At 59.1% G+C, this 14,796-nt stretch overlaps 5 protein-coding genes across 5 annotated transcripts; 2 read left to right on the forward strand and 3 right to left on the reverse strand.

Annotated features, from left to right (window-relative positions):
- Positions 1-401: 401 nt before the first annotated feature.
- On the reverse strand, positions 402-1,033 carry BKCO1_2800054 (hydrolytic enzyme protein; the record flags this gene model as incomplete). Its single annotated transcript, XM_020273704.1, has 3 exons — positions 402-531; positions 622-744; positions 849-1,033. The coding sequence occupies 3 exons, from the start codon at positions 1,031-1,033 to the stop codon at positions 402-404; spliced, it is 438 nt and encodes a 145-aa protein (XP_020129929.1).
- Positions 1,034-1,585: 552 nt separating this feature from the next.
- BKCO1_2800055 (cation diffusion facilitator family metal ion) lies at positions 1,586-6,623 on the reverse strand (the record flags this gene model as incomplete). The annotated part of the gene is made up of 11 exons (XM_020273705.1): positions 1,586-2,032; positions 2,163-2,868; positions 2,933-3,942; positions 5,079-5,473; positions 5,583-5,814; positions 5,867-5,949; positions 6,012-6,092; positions 6,148-6,295; positions 6,345-6,389; positions 6,438-6,487; positions 6,542-6,623. 11 exons carry the CDS (start codon positions 6,621-6,623, stop codon positions 1,586-1,588), a joined length of 3,279 nt encoding a protein of 1,092 aa, XP_020129930.1.
- Positions 6,624-8,196: 1,573 nt separating this feature from the next.
- On the forward strand, positions 8,197-10,130 carry BKCO1_2800056 (coenzyme a; the record flags this gene model as incomplete). Its single annotated transcript, XM_020273706.1, has 5 exons — positions 8,197-8,566; positions 8,619-9,460; positions 9,512-9,661; positions 9,723-9,944; positions 9,996-10,130. 5 exons carry the CDS (start codon positions 8,197-8,199, stop codon positions 10,128-10,130), a joined length of 1,719 nt encoding a protein of 572 aa, XP_020129927.1.
- Positions 10,131-10,245: 115 nt separating this feature from the next.
- BKCO1_2800057 (conserved mitochondrial protein) lies at positions 10,246-11,161 on the reverse strand (the record flags this gene model as incomplete). The annotated part of the gene is made up of 2 exons (XM_020273707.1): positions 10,246-10,714; positions 10,773-11,161. 2 exons carry the CDS (start codon positions 11,159-11,161, stop codon positions 10,246-10,248), a joined length of 858 nt encoding a protein of 285 aa, XP_020129928.1.
- Positions 11,162-11,659: 498 nt separating this feature from the next.
- On the forward strand, positions 11,660-14,015 carry BKCO1_2800058 (zn 2cys6 transcription factor; the record flags this gene model as incomplete). Its single annotated transcript, XM_020273708.1, has 5 exons — positions 11,660-11,844; positions 11,903-12,892; positions 12,944-13,162; positions 13,212-13,276; positions 13,324-14,015. 5 exons carry the CDS (start codon positions 11,660-11,662, stop codon positions 14,013-14,015), a joined length of 2,151 nt encoding a protein of 716 aa, XP_020129921.1.
- Between the last annotated feature and the right edge of the window lie 781 nt (positions 14,016-14,796).

Raw genomic sequence — 14,796 nt, forward strand, 5'->3', positions numbered from 1 at the left:
AAAAGTACCATCACACGGGGTATAGCGCATATAGTCCCCTGATCAAAATCGCTATACCTCGCCGACTAGACACGGATCTTGACCGCGCACTAAGCCGTTCTCAAAACTGGGTCGTGCGGGCCTCCCTCTGTTTTAGAGTGTATTGCGTATGCGCCTGGGGTTGCTAAACCTCTCTAGTATGAAACGATAGACACTGTGAGTATTTTGCCGTGGGACCAGACCTTTCTCATCCCATTCCTGCTGACACATGATCTCAGCTGGGAACTCCTACTTCGCTACAACCCACTTCTCCATCTCCAAGCCCACGCAGATCAACCACGCCACCAACTCAACGACCGAGACCACAACACCACGCCAAGCACCCCTCCGATCTCTCAACACATCCCACACTCAGTCCAACCTCACGCGCACACCGGGCTCGCCGCAGGCTTCTCAACCGCATTCGACGGGTTCGTCTGCCCGCACCCTGCCGCCGCGCCGAAAAGCGTGTCGTCCACCGCCGCGTCGTATGCGTCTCCGCAATTGGGATCACTGCACCCGCCGTCAACGATCCCGATTTCCCGCCTCGCCTCGCCTCGCCTCGCTTGTTCATTCGGCAGGCATCGATTCATTCATACTGACCTCGCTCCGCCGCTGGCGTTTTCAAAGTACGAACAGATGTCGTGGGAGAAGCAGTCCTGCGTGTACGCGTTCCCCACGGCGGTGCCGGTGCATCCCGCGCCGCAGCGGCCGTTGCAGCTGTAACTGCGAGTTGAGAAGGAACAAAAAGTAAGCGGCAACCCGTTAGACTGGTTGTGTTCCCGAAACGGCAGTCTCTGGGTCACGGATCGATGGGCGGTGCCACTTACTCGCCCGAACCGGCGGGGTTGCTGCCGTAGTTGGACCCGACCACGCCGGCGAACGTGCACGTCTTGCTCTCGCTGTTGGTCCAGGTCGCGGTTGCGGTTGCGCCGGGCTGGAGACAGGTGATGGAAGCTTCTGCGCAGGCGAGGATGCTGAGGAGAGCGGCCGGCACTAGGGCGGCGATCGTCATGGTTGAAGAGAGCGGTGTGGTTGGATTTGAGTTTCGGCAGTGGTGGTCGAGCACAAGGCGTACCTAGTGGGGATCGACTCCTTAAGAGGAAGCGCAGATCAGATCGCTTTTGCAGTGCACGGTTCGCTGCATCTTCGGAGCACGTCATCTCCGGTGGTGATTTGCGCGAGATCTGGTTCGAGTAATGCGGCCATTGCGCGAAGCTGAACTTGGTGTCAAGTCCGCACGGCAATATGCAAGATATCTGGTTTCGGAACGGACCGAGTATCTATGCCGGCAAGAGCTGGCATTGAAATCTGAGGTTCAAGCCATGCGCGCTGTAATCAGTACAACGCTATGCTTTTTGCGTTGCGACAGAGGCAAACGTGTTCTAAGAAACCCGTATATAGATATATGCGAGGTGTGATTCAACAGTCCAGTGATTGCTATGGCCCTGGTAGATCTGTCCTTTACACGAACCCATGCTTGAAGGTTTCTCGGTAAGTATTTAATAATTTCCGTCAAAAAATAGAAAGTTGGCAACGACTGACAGACCTACGCCTTTTGCAATCTTCAGACCAAGCCTGGCTCCGCCGTCTCTCTTGCATGTTCCCACCGACCATCAGTCTCCACGCCCATCACTCGTCCCCCAGTCTCGTCCACCGCACCAGGAAGCAACTCCCCCACCAGCGGGCGCGGCGGCGGGGCCTTCAGCCTCGGGTGCGCCAGGTCCTCCAAATCAATCACCGCCAGCCGATCCCTGCTCCCCGCAACCGGAATCCCCTTGTCGCACCCACTCCACGAGCCAATCTCCAGCCCCTCATGCGCCTGGCGCTGCAGCTGCAGCGTCTCGTTCATCGTCCACTCGAAGCGCGCATACGCGTCCAGCTTGCACCGCACCTGGATCCAAAGCACGGCCGGCTCCAGCACGTACGAAGCCACAATGAGAGCGCCTCCCACACCAAACACGAGCGCGAGACCGAGCACCGAGAAGTTGGCGTGCGCGCTGCTCCGGATCATCTGCCCGCGTCTCAGTCAAGTACGTAACCACAGCCACACACACGCCACCCAAGCACCCTCCCTCCGTCCGACGTAGCAAGACAAACCGCGTAGGTAGGTAGGTAGGTAGGTAGGCAGGATAACCACATACCTGAGATCCGCAAAGCGCGCCGGCGCCGGCGCTCCCGCTCCCAGTCCCACCCGGCGGACGCACCGAAAAGGCGCGCACGGCGGGATCGAGCGGGCCGGTGGCGGCCTCGACGAACAGCCGCTGCACGCCGGCCATGGAGACGTTGTGGAAGCGCTCGACGTCGCGCTGCCACTGGTTGCGGGCGATGGGGCTCTGCACGCCGAGCGCGCGCGTGGCGCTCGAGTCCAGCGCCGCGGCGGACAGCTTGCCGAGGACGCCGACGATGTCGTTTTCGAGCCGCAGCGCGTGCTCGTAGGACCAGGTCATCGCGGCGCGGTGGGAGGGCGAGGGCCAGAGGTGGGCGACGTGGCGGAGGCTGTCCGGCCAGGAGGAAAAGGGGGGCGTGCAGGTGGCCGCCGTGGGCGCTGGGCCGGGCCGCCCGCCGGGGGGCGGCGCCAGGTTGGGGTTGCAGAGTTGGTGTTGCGAGACGCAGGCGAGGGGGGAGGCGGGCTGGTCGCCGGCGTACATGGGGTCGAAGGTTTTGGATTGGTTGGAGATGAGGGTGTTGGTTGAGTACCAGACGTCGCCCGAGTTGCTCATGAAGTCGACTTGGTTGGTCGAAAGGAAGATGAGGGTGACGGTCGAGTCTTTTCTGTCCAGTGCGGGGATTGGCTTGTACGTCGGATTGGGGCCCCAGCTTCCGTTTATGGAGGCGGCGTAGACGATCCTGTTGTGAGTTTGGTTGGCTGTCTGGCTCGCCATGTATGGACACTCTCGTCTCGTAAACTCACCACACTGTGAAGTCCAGGATGGCGTCCTCGGAATTGACCGGCCGGGGGCGAATGGGGTATTGGTACGTATGGTTGGCAGGGGTGCCATATCGTGCATACACTTCTCCGTAGAAGTACTGCATGACATCTTCCTCAGCGCCCGTTGCGTTCATTTGAGGCCTCTTGACAGCATAACCCTCTGTGACCAAGGGGGCGCAGTGCAGCGTGCGTCTGTAGAGGAACCGTCCGTTCTGGTCTGTGTTGATGCCCAAATCGCTTCGGCTGTCGATGAATCCGGTATCAATGAGAAGGTTGGAGTCTTGGCTCTTGCAGATGTCCGGGCTGAATGGACAAGTCGCATTCCGATCCACCGTCGCGGCTATGTTTCTCTTCATGAATCTCTCGCATCCGACTCCGGCAAGGTCGTTTAGGTAGCACTCCTGCGCGTAACCTGCACTGGTGGAAATGGCCTGGAACATGTACGGTAAATACGCGCGATAGAGGTCAGTCGAAGGCGAATCCCAAATGTCAACTTTGCCGCAGCCACCGCCGGAGAGCATTACCTGGTTTCCGGTTGTAGTTGAGATGCGCGACGAGTAGATACTGGCCAGGGCGAAGGCTACAAGAGCCATGGACGTGAATGCAATCAGCGGCAAAATGCGGCGACAGGGTTTGTTGGCAGTCCTGCGCCACGCGTACAAGACTTGGAAGAAGCTCCAGAGGCCAGTAGCGCCGTTTGCCGCATTCCGCAAGATTGCTTGCCGTTGATGGTATAGGCCGTCCTGCGGGGTTTTTGCCGAGTACATGTAGTGCATGGCAAAGCAACTGATTCTCCAAAAGCTCGTGCCAGCGATGGTTACGAAGAGGGAGAGGAATGCAATGAGTAAGTTTCCATGAGCTCGCGTCACGGTCAACGTGACGCCCAATGTCTTTCCGTGTTCCCAGTTTGTCCAGACCCCCAGGTAGATACTGTCGTCATATTCGAGCGAAGAGGCCATGGCGTATGTCGTGAACAAGAGCGCTTGATGATCCTGTCAATTCGTGTGAGGGTTCGTGTACTTAGCATGAGAGCCCCAGGAGAGGTGCCCTCCACAAATGATAGATGTTCTAAAAATAATACATACCATCCGTAGTGCAGCATTGCTGCGCGACAGTGGCTCTCTCAGCCTCGTTGTAGGTCCACAGCCTGCTTTCCGCCTTATAAGCTTAACAAGGCTACTAGCAGCCAAAAAAATGATTAACGAACAGGGTTGCTACAAACTGTCGACAAATCACATAATATTGTTGGATGCTTTTTGCGGGCGTAACAGATGATTTCCGCCGAAAGCTGATACTTTGAGATTTCAATGTGATGCTCTTACTTTTTGTCCTCGTAAAGGCCGCAGACCCCAACGTCTACAAGGTTCGTGCATTATCTTGACCGTTAAACGGTTTGATGATATGGCATAACGGTCTCGGATGTAGGACGTGGTGGCTAAATAGTGGCTTTTCTCATTCCGAACCGCCCCCGAGCTGAAAGAGTTGGTGGCGTCTAAGCTACTCGCCTCGGGGTGCCCTACACGAATCGGCTATAGAGATACGATGGATCTAGATGCCATCGCGACTATAAGCTCGGTTGAACCAAGCCGTGGCTCTCGTGAAAATTAGTTTCCTCGGCTTAAAGAGCAGTCACACGTCCAGCAATATATCGCAAAGTGAGAAGTCGGTTATACGATATGAGCATCACTGCCTGTTCATTGATCGCATTGACCCTCGCAGCCCAATGATAAGGCGCAGTTGACACGGCAGACCCATGAGCTGAAGGGCTGGCATCCGCCTGGTACCACCACAAGTTCCCCGACGACCGCGTTATCGATCCGACCCGTCAGCAAGACCCCTGCATTTTAAAGCCAATTTGTTCCAAACAGAGAAGAAGCATATGGACCCCAACCACCCGCGTTATCCACCCTACCCCTGGCCTAGCCGGGAATCCAAATCGTCCCGGCCCTTCACTCAGGTCCTCCTCCAACACACTCGCCTGCACCCCTCTCAACAAGGCTGATGGAGAGAAAAAAAAAATCAATGGCGTTCAATTGCAACACATCAACGGCTCGCACACGTCCCCACACGCCAACCGACACCCCGCCAGACCGCCCGATCCAGCTCCGCCCTGCGCCCGCCGCCTCACCCCGCCGGCCGCCGCGCCATCAACCTCCACACCCCCATCCAGCCCTCCGCCACACCCGCCCCTCTCCCCCTCCCCCTCCCCAACCATCAACTCCGGCTGCAGCGTCGCCGAATGAATCCCATACGCATGCAGACACTCCGCCACCGTCTGCGCCATGCGCATGAACGCGGCGAGGGACGCCGTGCCGTCTCTGTCGCCGTCGCCGTCGCGAGCGTCAGCGTCGACATTTTCGAGGACGACGTGGGCGGAGGCGATGGCCTTGCGCTGGTCGAGGCGCCAGATGTGCAGCTCGTGGACGGAGTGCACGGCCGGGATGAGCTCGAGGTCGTGCTGGACGTCGGCGAGGCGGACGCCTGGGGGCGCGGATTCGAGGAGGATGAGGGCGGTGCGGTGGGCTGTGGGTGTGTGGGACCCCGGGGGGTGGTGTTAGTTGGGTGGGTTTGGGGTTGGTTTGTTTTCTTTTCTGGTTTGGGGGAGGGAGGAAAGGAGGAAGCGAGCACGTACTCAGCGGTATGGAAGACGCGAGGATCATGATGGCGATGACGGTGCTGAGGGCCGGGTCGGCGTAGAAGCGCGCGTCGGCCTTGACGAGCCAGATTATCAGCGCGGCGACGATGACGGCCACGTTGTTGCACGCGTCGCCCAGGACGTGCACGATGACGCCCATCATGCCGAGGTCGTAGCCGGGCGGTTTGAGCTGCGTTGTGCGGTGGATGTGCTCGGCGTGGTCCAGGTTCTGGCCGGTTCGCGGGGTCAGTATCCTCGGGTTGGCGTCATGGTCGACTTACGGGTAGTTCGGTGCTGTTGGCCTGCTCTTCGGCATCTTCGTGGCTGTGGGGGTGCCCGCCGTGTCCGTGGTCATGGTCGTGCTCTGGGGATGCCATGTCAGTCTCCATTGAGCTTGCGCTGAGTCGTTGGAGCAGGGCGCCGTACCGTGGAGGAAGGCCGCAGTGATGATGTTGAGAGTCAGGCCGACGCAGCCAACTATCAGAACGACCAAGGGGTTGTTGATTCCTGGAGACGAATCGTCAGTGAGCGTCGTCGTACGCAATCGTGTCAAGTAACCCACGCTCAAGTGCTATGAAGCGCTCAATTGATTGGAGGAAGATGCTCACGCCAAGCGCCAGCAAGAAGACGCCGTTGAAGAAACCCCCCAGTAGCTGCGCTCGCGCCCAGCCGAACGAGAAGCCTTGCGGGGAGCTGCCGCGCTCGGTGGCCTGCCGGTAACGGTTAGATCAGTCCGAGGAACTTGGCTGTGCAGCTTACTTGGACAGCAGCGAGGGCAACAATAAAGCCAATCAGGTCGTTCATCTGTTTTTTTGTCGGTACTTGCTCCTTCAATCGGGCTACCTTGCTCACATAGTGGAAGGCATCGGCCACAAGTGCCAATGATCTGGTGTAAAAGCCAGCTGTGCGCAAGTCTCATCAGCGCACGAAACAGCAGGGCATAGGACGTGGCGAACCAGAAATCTCGGCGGCGAAAAAAGTGAATGATATTGCTATCGTAAGCGACAACCGTTGCTTGCGGTTGAGAGACTTGAACATTGTGAAGTATGCTAAGCGGGAGGAGGATCAAAGTAAGCGGGTGCCTGCAGCTCTGTATTTGTGTCGGCCGTTGCCACTTGATCCTGTAACTCGGAAACGCACGAAAAGCGGAGTGCTGTGCACAATGATCGGTTGTCATGTTCCTACAGGTGCAATTCCACGCCACTGAGACATGTCATGTTGCATCTATCCCGATTCCGGGGTTCCAAGGTACATGAACTCCGTCTCCGAACTCCGACGTTGATATTTCACCCCTCTACTTCCCTCGGAAATTCCTCCGCGTATTGCGCAGTGATTGCGATGAGCACCAATCACCAATCACGCACACCGGGAAGCTGACTCTACTTTGAACTTGGGGCAATGTCAAAGAGCAGGTTCGGCAGCGATTGTGATCAAGACAGTCCCGCGAACCTGGTTATATAGGTCCTTCTGCTGTGTCCGTACCTGATTGGCCAGGCTGAATTCGTAGTGCATTCAGTACCACTACCCCTGCATACACCTCACCGCATTTCTCTGTCACTTTTCGTACCCCAGACTTGAATCGAAAAGAGAGTTATATATTGCGTCCCAATCGGCCTCGTTAATGCAGGAAGGTTGCCCATACTACCCATTATTTGCCACGACATCACTGCTCAGCAACTATCTCCTTCGATATGTTCTAGAATGTCTATGTTTATTGTTAAATTGACCTGCAGGTTTACTAAGCTTGTATTGGGACAAACCACTGCATGAAGAGAAAGTAGACACTCCGCACCCGTTGAACACTGGATAGCTACTTCCTTAGTCGTCGTCTTTGGGCGGCTTCGGAAATATATTTAGCAACCACTCTACATATGGTCGATCATACTACGGCATTTCAAGACTAGTATCACCAGTGGATTCAACCGCAGCGTGCCTTGTGCTCACATTACTTATTTCAACTCCCTCTAGTTTTCGGTTGTAGTCTCCCCTTCGCCTGATCTGATGCTGCGCTTTTAAATGATTCTTTGAAAAGCTTTATCGTTGTCGAGCTATTGTACTGTCGATATGAGGAGTCATTGCTGCAAATTCCAAAGGCTGTAGATGGCACCGTGTTCTTTCTGGATCAACGCATCGTTTATTTTGTCACTCTCATCCTCCGCCGATGCTCGGCCATAGGTACGTTCCTAGTAAATAGTTCCATCCGACACGGCGTGCTCGGAGATGGAGCGGAGAAATATCCTACGTCATCTTAGCCGCGGCTGCGGGGCGTCTCGTCGGCGACAGATGTAGACGCCGAGGGCGCGTCATGCACCGGTCGCCGCAGTCGTTAATTGCGACAGAACGAACCCACGAAACATCCGACATCCAGGAGACGCGAAGGAGAACGAGGCGACCGCGGAGCTAGAACTGGGGTCCTGGCTCATCGCGGGCTTCAACATCAGCGTTCTTATACCTTTGTCCGCTCTTGCGACCTTGCGCCAGCGAGTCGACTGATTTGCGTCTGCGTAGACATACCTCCCGGAGGTCTTCGAAGCACCATATCCCTTGATATACCTATCTCACTGTCGTTTCTACTCACCAGACATTCTCACAACCCCCACCACCAAGCAGGATGGCGCTCCCCCAGCGCTCCCTCAGAACAGCTGCCCGCAACGGCTTCAGCCGCTTGCCTGCCCTAGTCCAACGCACCGGCGCACCATCCGCACCACGGCCATTCACAACATCCCTCCCAACCACAACCCGCTTCGCACTCCGCAGCTCCTCGCAGCAGCAGCCGCCGCCCCAGCGCCGGGCCTTCACAAAAGACGCCCGCCCCGCCCCTGCATCCGATCCCTCCACTCCCACCCCCGCCGCCGCCACCAAAGCGCCGCCCAAAACGCGCGGGTCGTCCAAGCTCTACGCCAGCGCCGACGCCGCCGTCGCCGACATCAAAAGCGGCTCCACCATCCTCAGCGCCGGCTTCGGCGTCTGCGGCATCGCACGTAACTAGTCCCCCGTCCCCACCACCAACCACAAACTAACCCGCGAACCCAGAAACGCTCATCCGCGCCCTCGCCCGCCGCGGCCCTCAATCCCTACACTCCCTCACCGCCGTGTCCAACAACGCCGGCGCCGGTGACCACGGCCTCGCGCTGCTGGCGCAGACGGGCCAGCTGGGGCGGCTGGTGCTGTCGTACCTGGGGGCGAACAAGCAGTTGGAGCGGGCGTACTTGACAGGAAAAATCGCGGTCGAGCTGACGCCGCAGGGGACGATCGCGGAGAGGCTGCGGGCGGCGGGGGCGGGGATACCGGCGTTCTACACGGCGACGGGGGTGGGGACGTTGGTGGAGACGGGGGGGATTGCGGTGAGGTTGGGTGGTGGTGAGGGGGGAAAGGAGGTGCTGGAGGCGGGGAGGGGGAAGGAGGTGCGCGAGTTTGGGGGGCGGCGGTACGTTTTGGAGGAGGCGTTGTATGGGGACGTGGCGATCCTGCGGGCGGCGAGGGTGGATACGGCGGGGAATTGTCAGTTTCGGCTGGCGACGCGGACGTTTGCGCCGCTGATGGCCAAGGCGGCGGGGTGTGCGATTGTGGAGGCGGAGGAGGTGGTGGCCGAGGGGGAGATCGAGCCGGATATGGTGCATTTGCCGGGGATTTATGTGGATAGGATCGTGCCGGCGACCGAGGGGAAGGCGATCGAGGTGAGGAAGGTGAGGGGCGGGAAGGAGGGGGAGGGGAAGTTGGATCCGAGGAGGGAGAGGATTGCGAGGAGGACGGCGAGGGAGTTGAAGGAGGGGTTTTATGTTAATTTGGGCGTGGGGATCCCGACGCTGGCCGTGAGCTTTTTGGATCCGCAGGTGAAGGTGTGGATTCAGAGTGAGAATGGGCTGTTGGGAATGGTATGGTCTCTCTCTCTCTTCTCCGCTGGATGGATGCTGATTCAGGACCAGGGACCGTACCCGACCGAAGACGAAGTCGACCCCGATCTCATCAATGCCGGAAAGGAGACTGTTACGCTCATTCCCGGCGCCTCGACATTCGACAGTGCCGAGTCCTTCGGCATGATTCGCGGTGGTCATGTCGACGTCTCTGTCCTCGGGGTAAGTTCGATGGCAATGGATGCAAAAAAAGTGTTTTCCGTGCTAACGTTCGCGTCAACAGGCTCTCCAAGTCAGCGCTTCGGGCGATCTTGCCAACTACATGATCCCCGGCAAGACTTTCAAGGGCATGGGCGGCGCCATCGACCTCGTGTCGAATCCGGATGTCACCAAGATCATCGTTGCGACGGAGCATGTTGCCAAGGACGGGTCGTCAAAGATTGTGCAGGAGTGCAACCTCCCATTGACTGGTGCGAAGGTGGTCAGCACCATCATAACTGACATGGTGCGTCTGCTCCTGGGTATGACTGACTTGCTGAATGCTGACGTTGGACAGTGCGTGTTTCAAGTCGACAGAGTGAACGGCGGCTTGACGCTCACCGAGGTTGCTCCTGGGGTCACTGTCGAAGATGTGCAGAGCAAGACGGATGCGAAGTTCAAGGTGGCAGAGGACTTGAGGACCATGGAGTAGATACAGAAGCTGTCCATCTTTTCTGTGCATAAATAAGCGCGTTCGCTTCGGAATACTTGTATATATATCCAATTGGTGTATCATCGACAATCAAGACATGCATTTATTCACTCACTCACAACTTCGCCCTCAACCCCGGCGCATACGTCGTCCCCTCGCCCTCACCAATCTCCCTGACAATGGCATCGACCGTCTGCAGTATCCAAAAGTTCCCCTCTTCGCCGGCCAGCCAGCGGGCGCCGGGCAGGTCGGCCTCGGGATTCGTCTTGATGCCGTCGTCGTCGAAGGCCTTGCGTAGTCCGAAGACGTGCGACAAGACCTGAGGGCCGACGCCCGTCTGGGCGCGCAGACACGATATGCCGACGAGCGATGTCAGGGTGCGGCCAACGCGGGGGATGGACTGGTTCTTCTCGGGCGGGTCGGTGAAGAGGGCTGAGTAGTGGCTGTTGATGATGTGAACGGGCAGGTCCGGGTGCGATGCGGCCAGCTTGTCGAGCAGCTTTGCGTCGAATGGACGGTAGATGTCGGACCAGAGGGCGAGGCCGCGGGCGCGCATGGCGTCGATGTTGGAGGTGCTGGGTGTCCTGCGGGGTTGTTGTTCTCTGTCAGTCGGTCTCGTGGATGCGCGGGCGGACGACTGACCTGGTGGGCTCTGTCGACAGGCTGCGGACGACGTCTTCGGGGAGGCTGCTGCGAAAGGCGCCGAGGCAGTTGATGGAGCGCGGGATGCCGTTGAAGCCGATGCACTTGAGGCCGACTTCGCGCATCAGCTCGGCGGCCTCGACGGGCGTCTGTTGGTTGTCGGCGGCGGTGGCGACGTCGTACAGCTCCTTCATGGAGGCGGGCGAGTTCATGGTCATGGAGGTGGCCGTGGCAATGGTGAGCCAGCACCGAGTCGCGATGTTCTTCGAGGCCGAGTCCTTCGCAATGTGCTCGAACAGCGAGCGGATGCCCTTGGAGGCGGGCGCAGGGCCCGGGCTGGCGAAGCCGGCGTTGATGAGGGCCTTCAGCGGCTCCGACAGCTTCGACATGGCGCCAATGGGTGGAGGTGAGGGTCGAGGAGAGGGCGCTGAGATGGTCGGCGGCTGTCAGGATGGAGCTCGGAGCTGGGGTGTGGGTCGGGTGCAAAAGTAGCTCCGGCGTTTGGGCGGCGTCACGGGAGCCGCACGTCGGAAATGGGAGAGGGCGTCACTTGCGACACGAGAAGCCGAGTGCTCGGCTACATTGCACAAGCGAGCGGTCATGGGCTGCGCTCCGGACCAAGAGGATTGTTGTGGTGATGGTGGAGATGCGGACACATCGGACCAAGTGTCGCCAAATCTCGCTAGCACCGTCACTTAATAATACGACCATATGTAACGGGCAAAACGGTCTGATGATGAATGATCGGAGGAAGCTTGGCGGCCCGACAGCCAACGCCCGGCCCAGCCCGCATCCAGCCGCGCTCCTCCGCAGCGCAGCCATCCTCACAGCATGCGCGTGTAAACATCCTGTCGCCAGACGAGCCGTGCCACGACGCAGCGACAGCCATGGATGTCGACACGCGCGAAAGCCGCGCAAAGAGCAGCAAGCAGGCCGCCTGCATCGCCTGCCGCCGCACCAAGACGAAGTGCCTGCGAGACCCCGGCGCCGCCGTATGCAAAAAGTGCCGCCAGAAGGGCTCCGATTGCGTCATTCCCTCGCACCATGTCGGCCGCCAGAAGGGCACCAAGAAGTACCTCTCCACCGCCCCAGCCCGCCACGCTTCTGACCCGCCTCTGACCCGCCCACAGCAAGCGCACCGGCCTGGCAAAGGCCATCTTCCAGGTCGAGCAGGCTGTCGCCCAGCTGCAGTCTGGCCGCACCGACCCCCAGACCAACGACGCCGCCCTGCATCTGGAGCATTTGCTGGACCAGGTCCGCCACTTGCCCCAACCCGATCGCAACGATGCCCATTCCACTGCCGAAGCCTACTCCCCCTCCAATCCCTCCAGTTCCGACTCGCCCACGCCCGTCACTGCTGTTGCCGACTATCCCTTGAACGATGCCGAGAATCCCCTTCAGCTGCTGGCCCACGCCTCCGACCTCTCCAGGCTGCGTCTGAACCCCGGGCCCTACCAGGACGTCGACCAAAGCAGCGAGTCCGTCCTGGCTTTCTTCAGCCCTCTGCGTCCCAAGCTGGATGTCAGCTCCGATGCGGACCCCATTGAGCTGGGCCTCGTCACCCAGGCTGAAGCCGACGACCTCTTCCAGTACTTCTTCGAGCACCTCACCCACACACGATGGGGCATGGATCGATACGTGCACTCTCTGCCCTTCGTCCGTGCCCGCTCCTCGTTTCTGCTGACGTCCATCCTGGCTGCCTCTGCCCTGTTCATCCCGTCTGCCGAAGCCCTCTCGAAAAGGCTGTCCGCCCACTGCCGAAAGCTCGCTCACGCCGCCATGGTGGGACGCTACAGGTCCGTCGAGGTTGTCCTGGCCTTTATGGTCAACGTTCCTTGGCTGTCTTTTGGCGAACACTGGGCCGACGACGAGACCTGCTCGTATCTTTCTGCTGCTCTGACCGTCGCCATGGACCTTGCCTTGCACAAGATCGTGACCCCCTCCCCCAACAATGTGCCTGACGCCAGCTTGCAAGGCTACACCGGCTCTGACACCCTCGATGCGAAAAAGGCTCTGTATCTCGATGGCTTCGACAATGTCGATCCCGCTTCGATGCTCGGAAGGCGCTTGCTCCGGCGGAGAGAGCGGACCTGGCTCTCGCTCTTCGTGCTGGATCGAGGGTAAACGCTTTGCCATGTTGTCTGGTGTCGGTGCTGATTGTTTCTGCCCAGGGTCTGTCTTGCAAGAGGACGTGTACCGGTCGTCCCGAAGACCTCGCTCGTGGAAAGGTGTGATGCTTGGCACATCTCCGACATTGCCGACATTTGGGACAGCTCCATCATCTCCGTGGCCGTGATGCGGAGGGACTTGGACGTTCTCATCAAGAACATCCGCGAGTGCTGTGATATGTTCGTGCCCGAGGTCACGTCGTCTTCGGAAAGCGTGCAGCGGTAAGCGCCAGTCTCGGCTTGCACGCAACCCCTGCTTACCGTGGCACAGCATCAAAGCCATGATCGACGGCTTCTTTGAGCAGTGGCATCGCATCTGGGCATATGCTCAGCAACGTAAGTCTAGGCCGCTCTAGCAAGGCGCAGGGTTCTGACTACGGCAGCGGGCTATCGCCTTCCACCTTACGTCCAGATTCTTGTCAGCCACACCAGGCTATCCCTCTACAGCAGCGTCGTCAACCACCCCACCGCTCCGGCAGAGGTCAGAAGATTCTTCCGAGCTGCCGGACTGTCGTCTGCACTGCACGTCATGCGCGCCGCTCTGCACGGTGAGAAAGAGCTGGCGTCGATGCCGAACAACACGGCCATCATGGTTGCCTTTGCCGCCTGCTTCACGCTCAGACTGCACAGCCTCGGTGCAGGATTCAGTGCGAGTTTAGCCCCCAGCGTCCGCCAGCTTATCGAAGAGACGGCGGGCGCGCTGGAGCGCATCGGGACGACGCCCCGCCACCGAGAGGGCGTATCTGCAATCCTCGGGAGGTATCTTAGGGCGATGCTTGGGCGCAGCATTTCCACCATGCCCGCACAGAGGCAGAAACACCGCCCCTCGGTCTCTGAGGCCGCGCTGCCCGTCACTGCTGACGCTATCCCCGGACCACAGTTTCCGCCGGTGGCTTCCTGGGCAGGAGAGGCCACGATTACGCCGCAGCCGCTCCTGTTCTCGACGATGTCGGACATCGAGATCGACCAGGCCATCCAAAACGATCAGAACGCGTTGCAACCCTTCGATCTAAATCTCCCTGTGGCGTATGCGAGCAATCTTGACTGGATGGACTGGTTAGATTGGGCCGGGTGATGCCAGGCTGGACTGGACGCGCTGGATTTTCACCAGAAATTACGCAACAATGCACTCACGCCGTCTCAATAACTGCAGCAACCCCCCTCGGCCCCGCAGTGACACGTACCAGCTCTTTCTGCCGTAGTCAGATGGCTTACGTACGAAATTCGTAGGCTCGGCGGAGGCACCAACGATTGCGGGGGCACTGTTTTCACCAAATCTCTGTCGTTGAATTCCGGCCGTACTTGGAATTCCTTCCCGTGCCGTGTTCCGTTGTGGCCATTCAAAAGACGATCAAGATGCCACAACAGGCCACAAATCGCAGGCGTGATGGCAGCCACACAGAGCTGAAGGCGGCTCGAGTTCTGGATCTCCTGTGGCGGCGGGCTACGGCCATTTCATCGGCCGACGCACGGTTACCGACGGGCCGGCCGCACCTGATGAGCCGCCAGCGTCTGGGGAGTCGGGCACAATCGCCGGAAATGTGTACTACTCCCCGCAGAAGTCTGCGAGGCTGTCCGTCACCATTTCCTGACAGAGGAATAGCGTGACCATGGTGGCGTCGAGGGAATCGCGAGCGGCGCCTTGAACCAATGAAAAACATTCCTTCCTCGAGTTCGATGGATGACCACTCGTTCCCCCCAGAATCCGCCTGGATTTGTAGGTGCATTCCGGTGGGATCAGGGGCCATCGCAGCCCCGCTGTTTTCCATCGCGGAATTTTTACCCGTGAGGAAGCGGGACTCGTGCGTTGCGTATGAGGCTGTAAGGTTTGGCTCGAGACCGAGGCGCAGGCCTAT

Source organism: Diplodia corticola (genome assembly GCF_001883845.1).
Source record: "Diplodia corticola strain CBS 112549 chromosome Unknown scaffold28, whole genome shotgun sequence".
Taxonomy (NCBI): Eukaryota; Fungi; Ascomycota; class Dothideomycetes; order Botryosphaeriales; family Botryosphaeriaceae; genus Diplodia; species Diplodia corticola.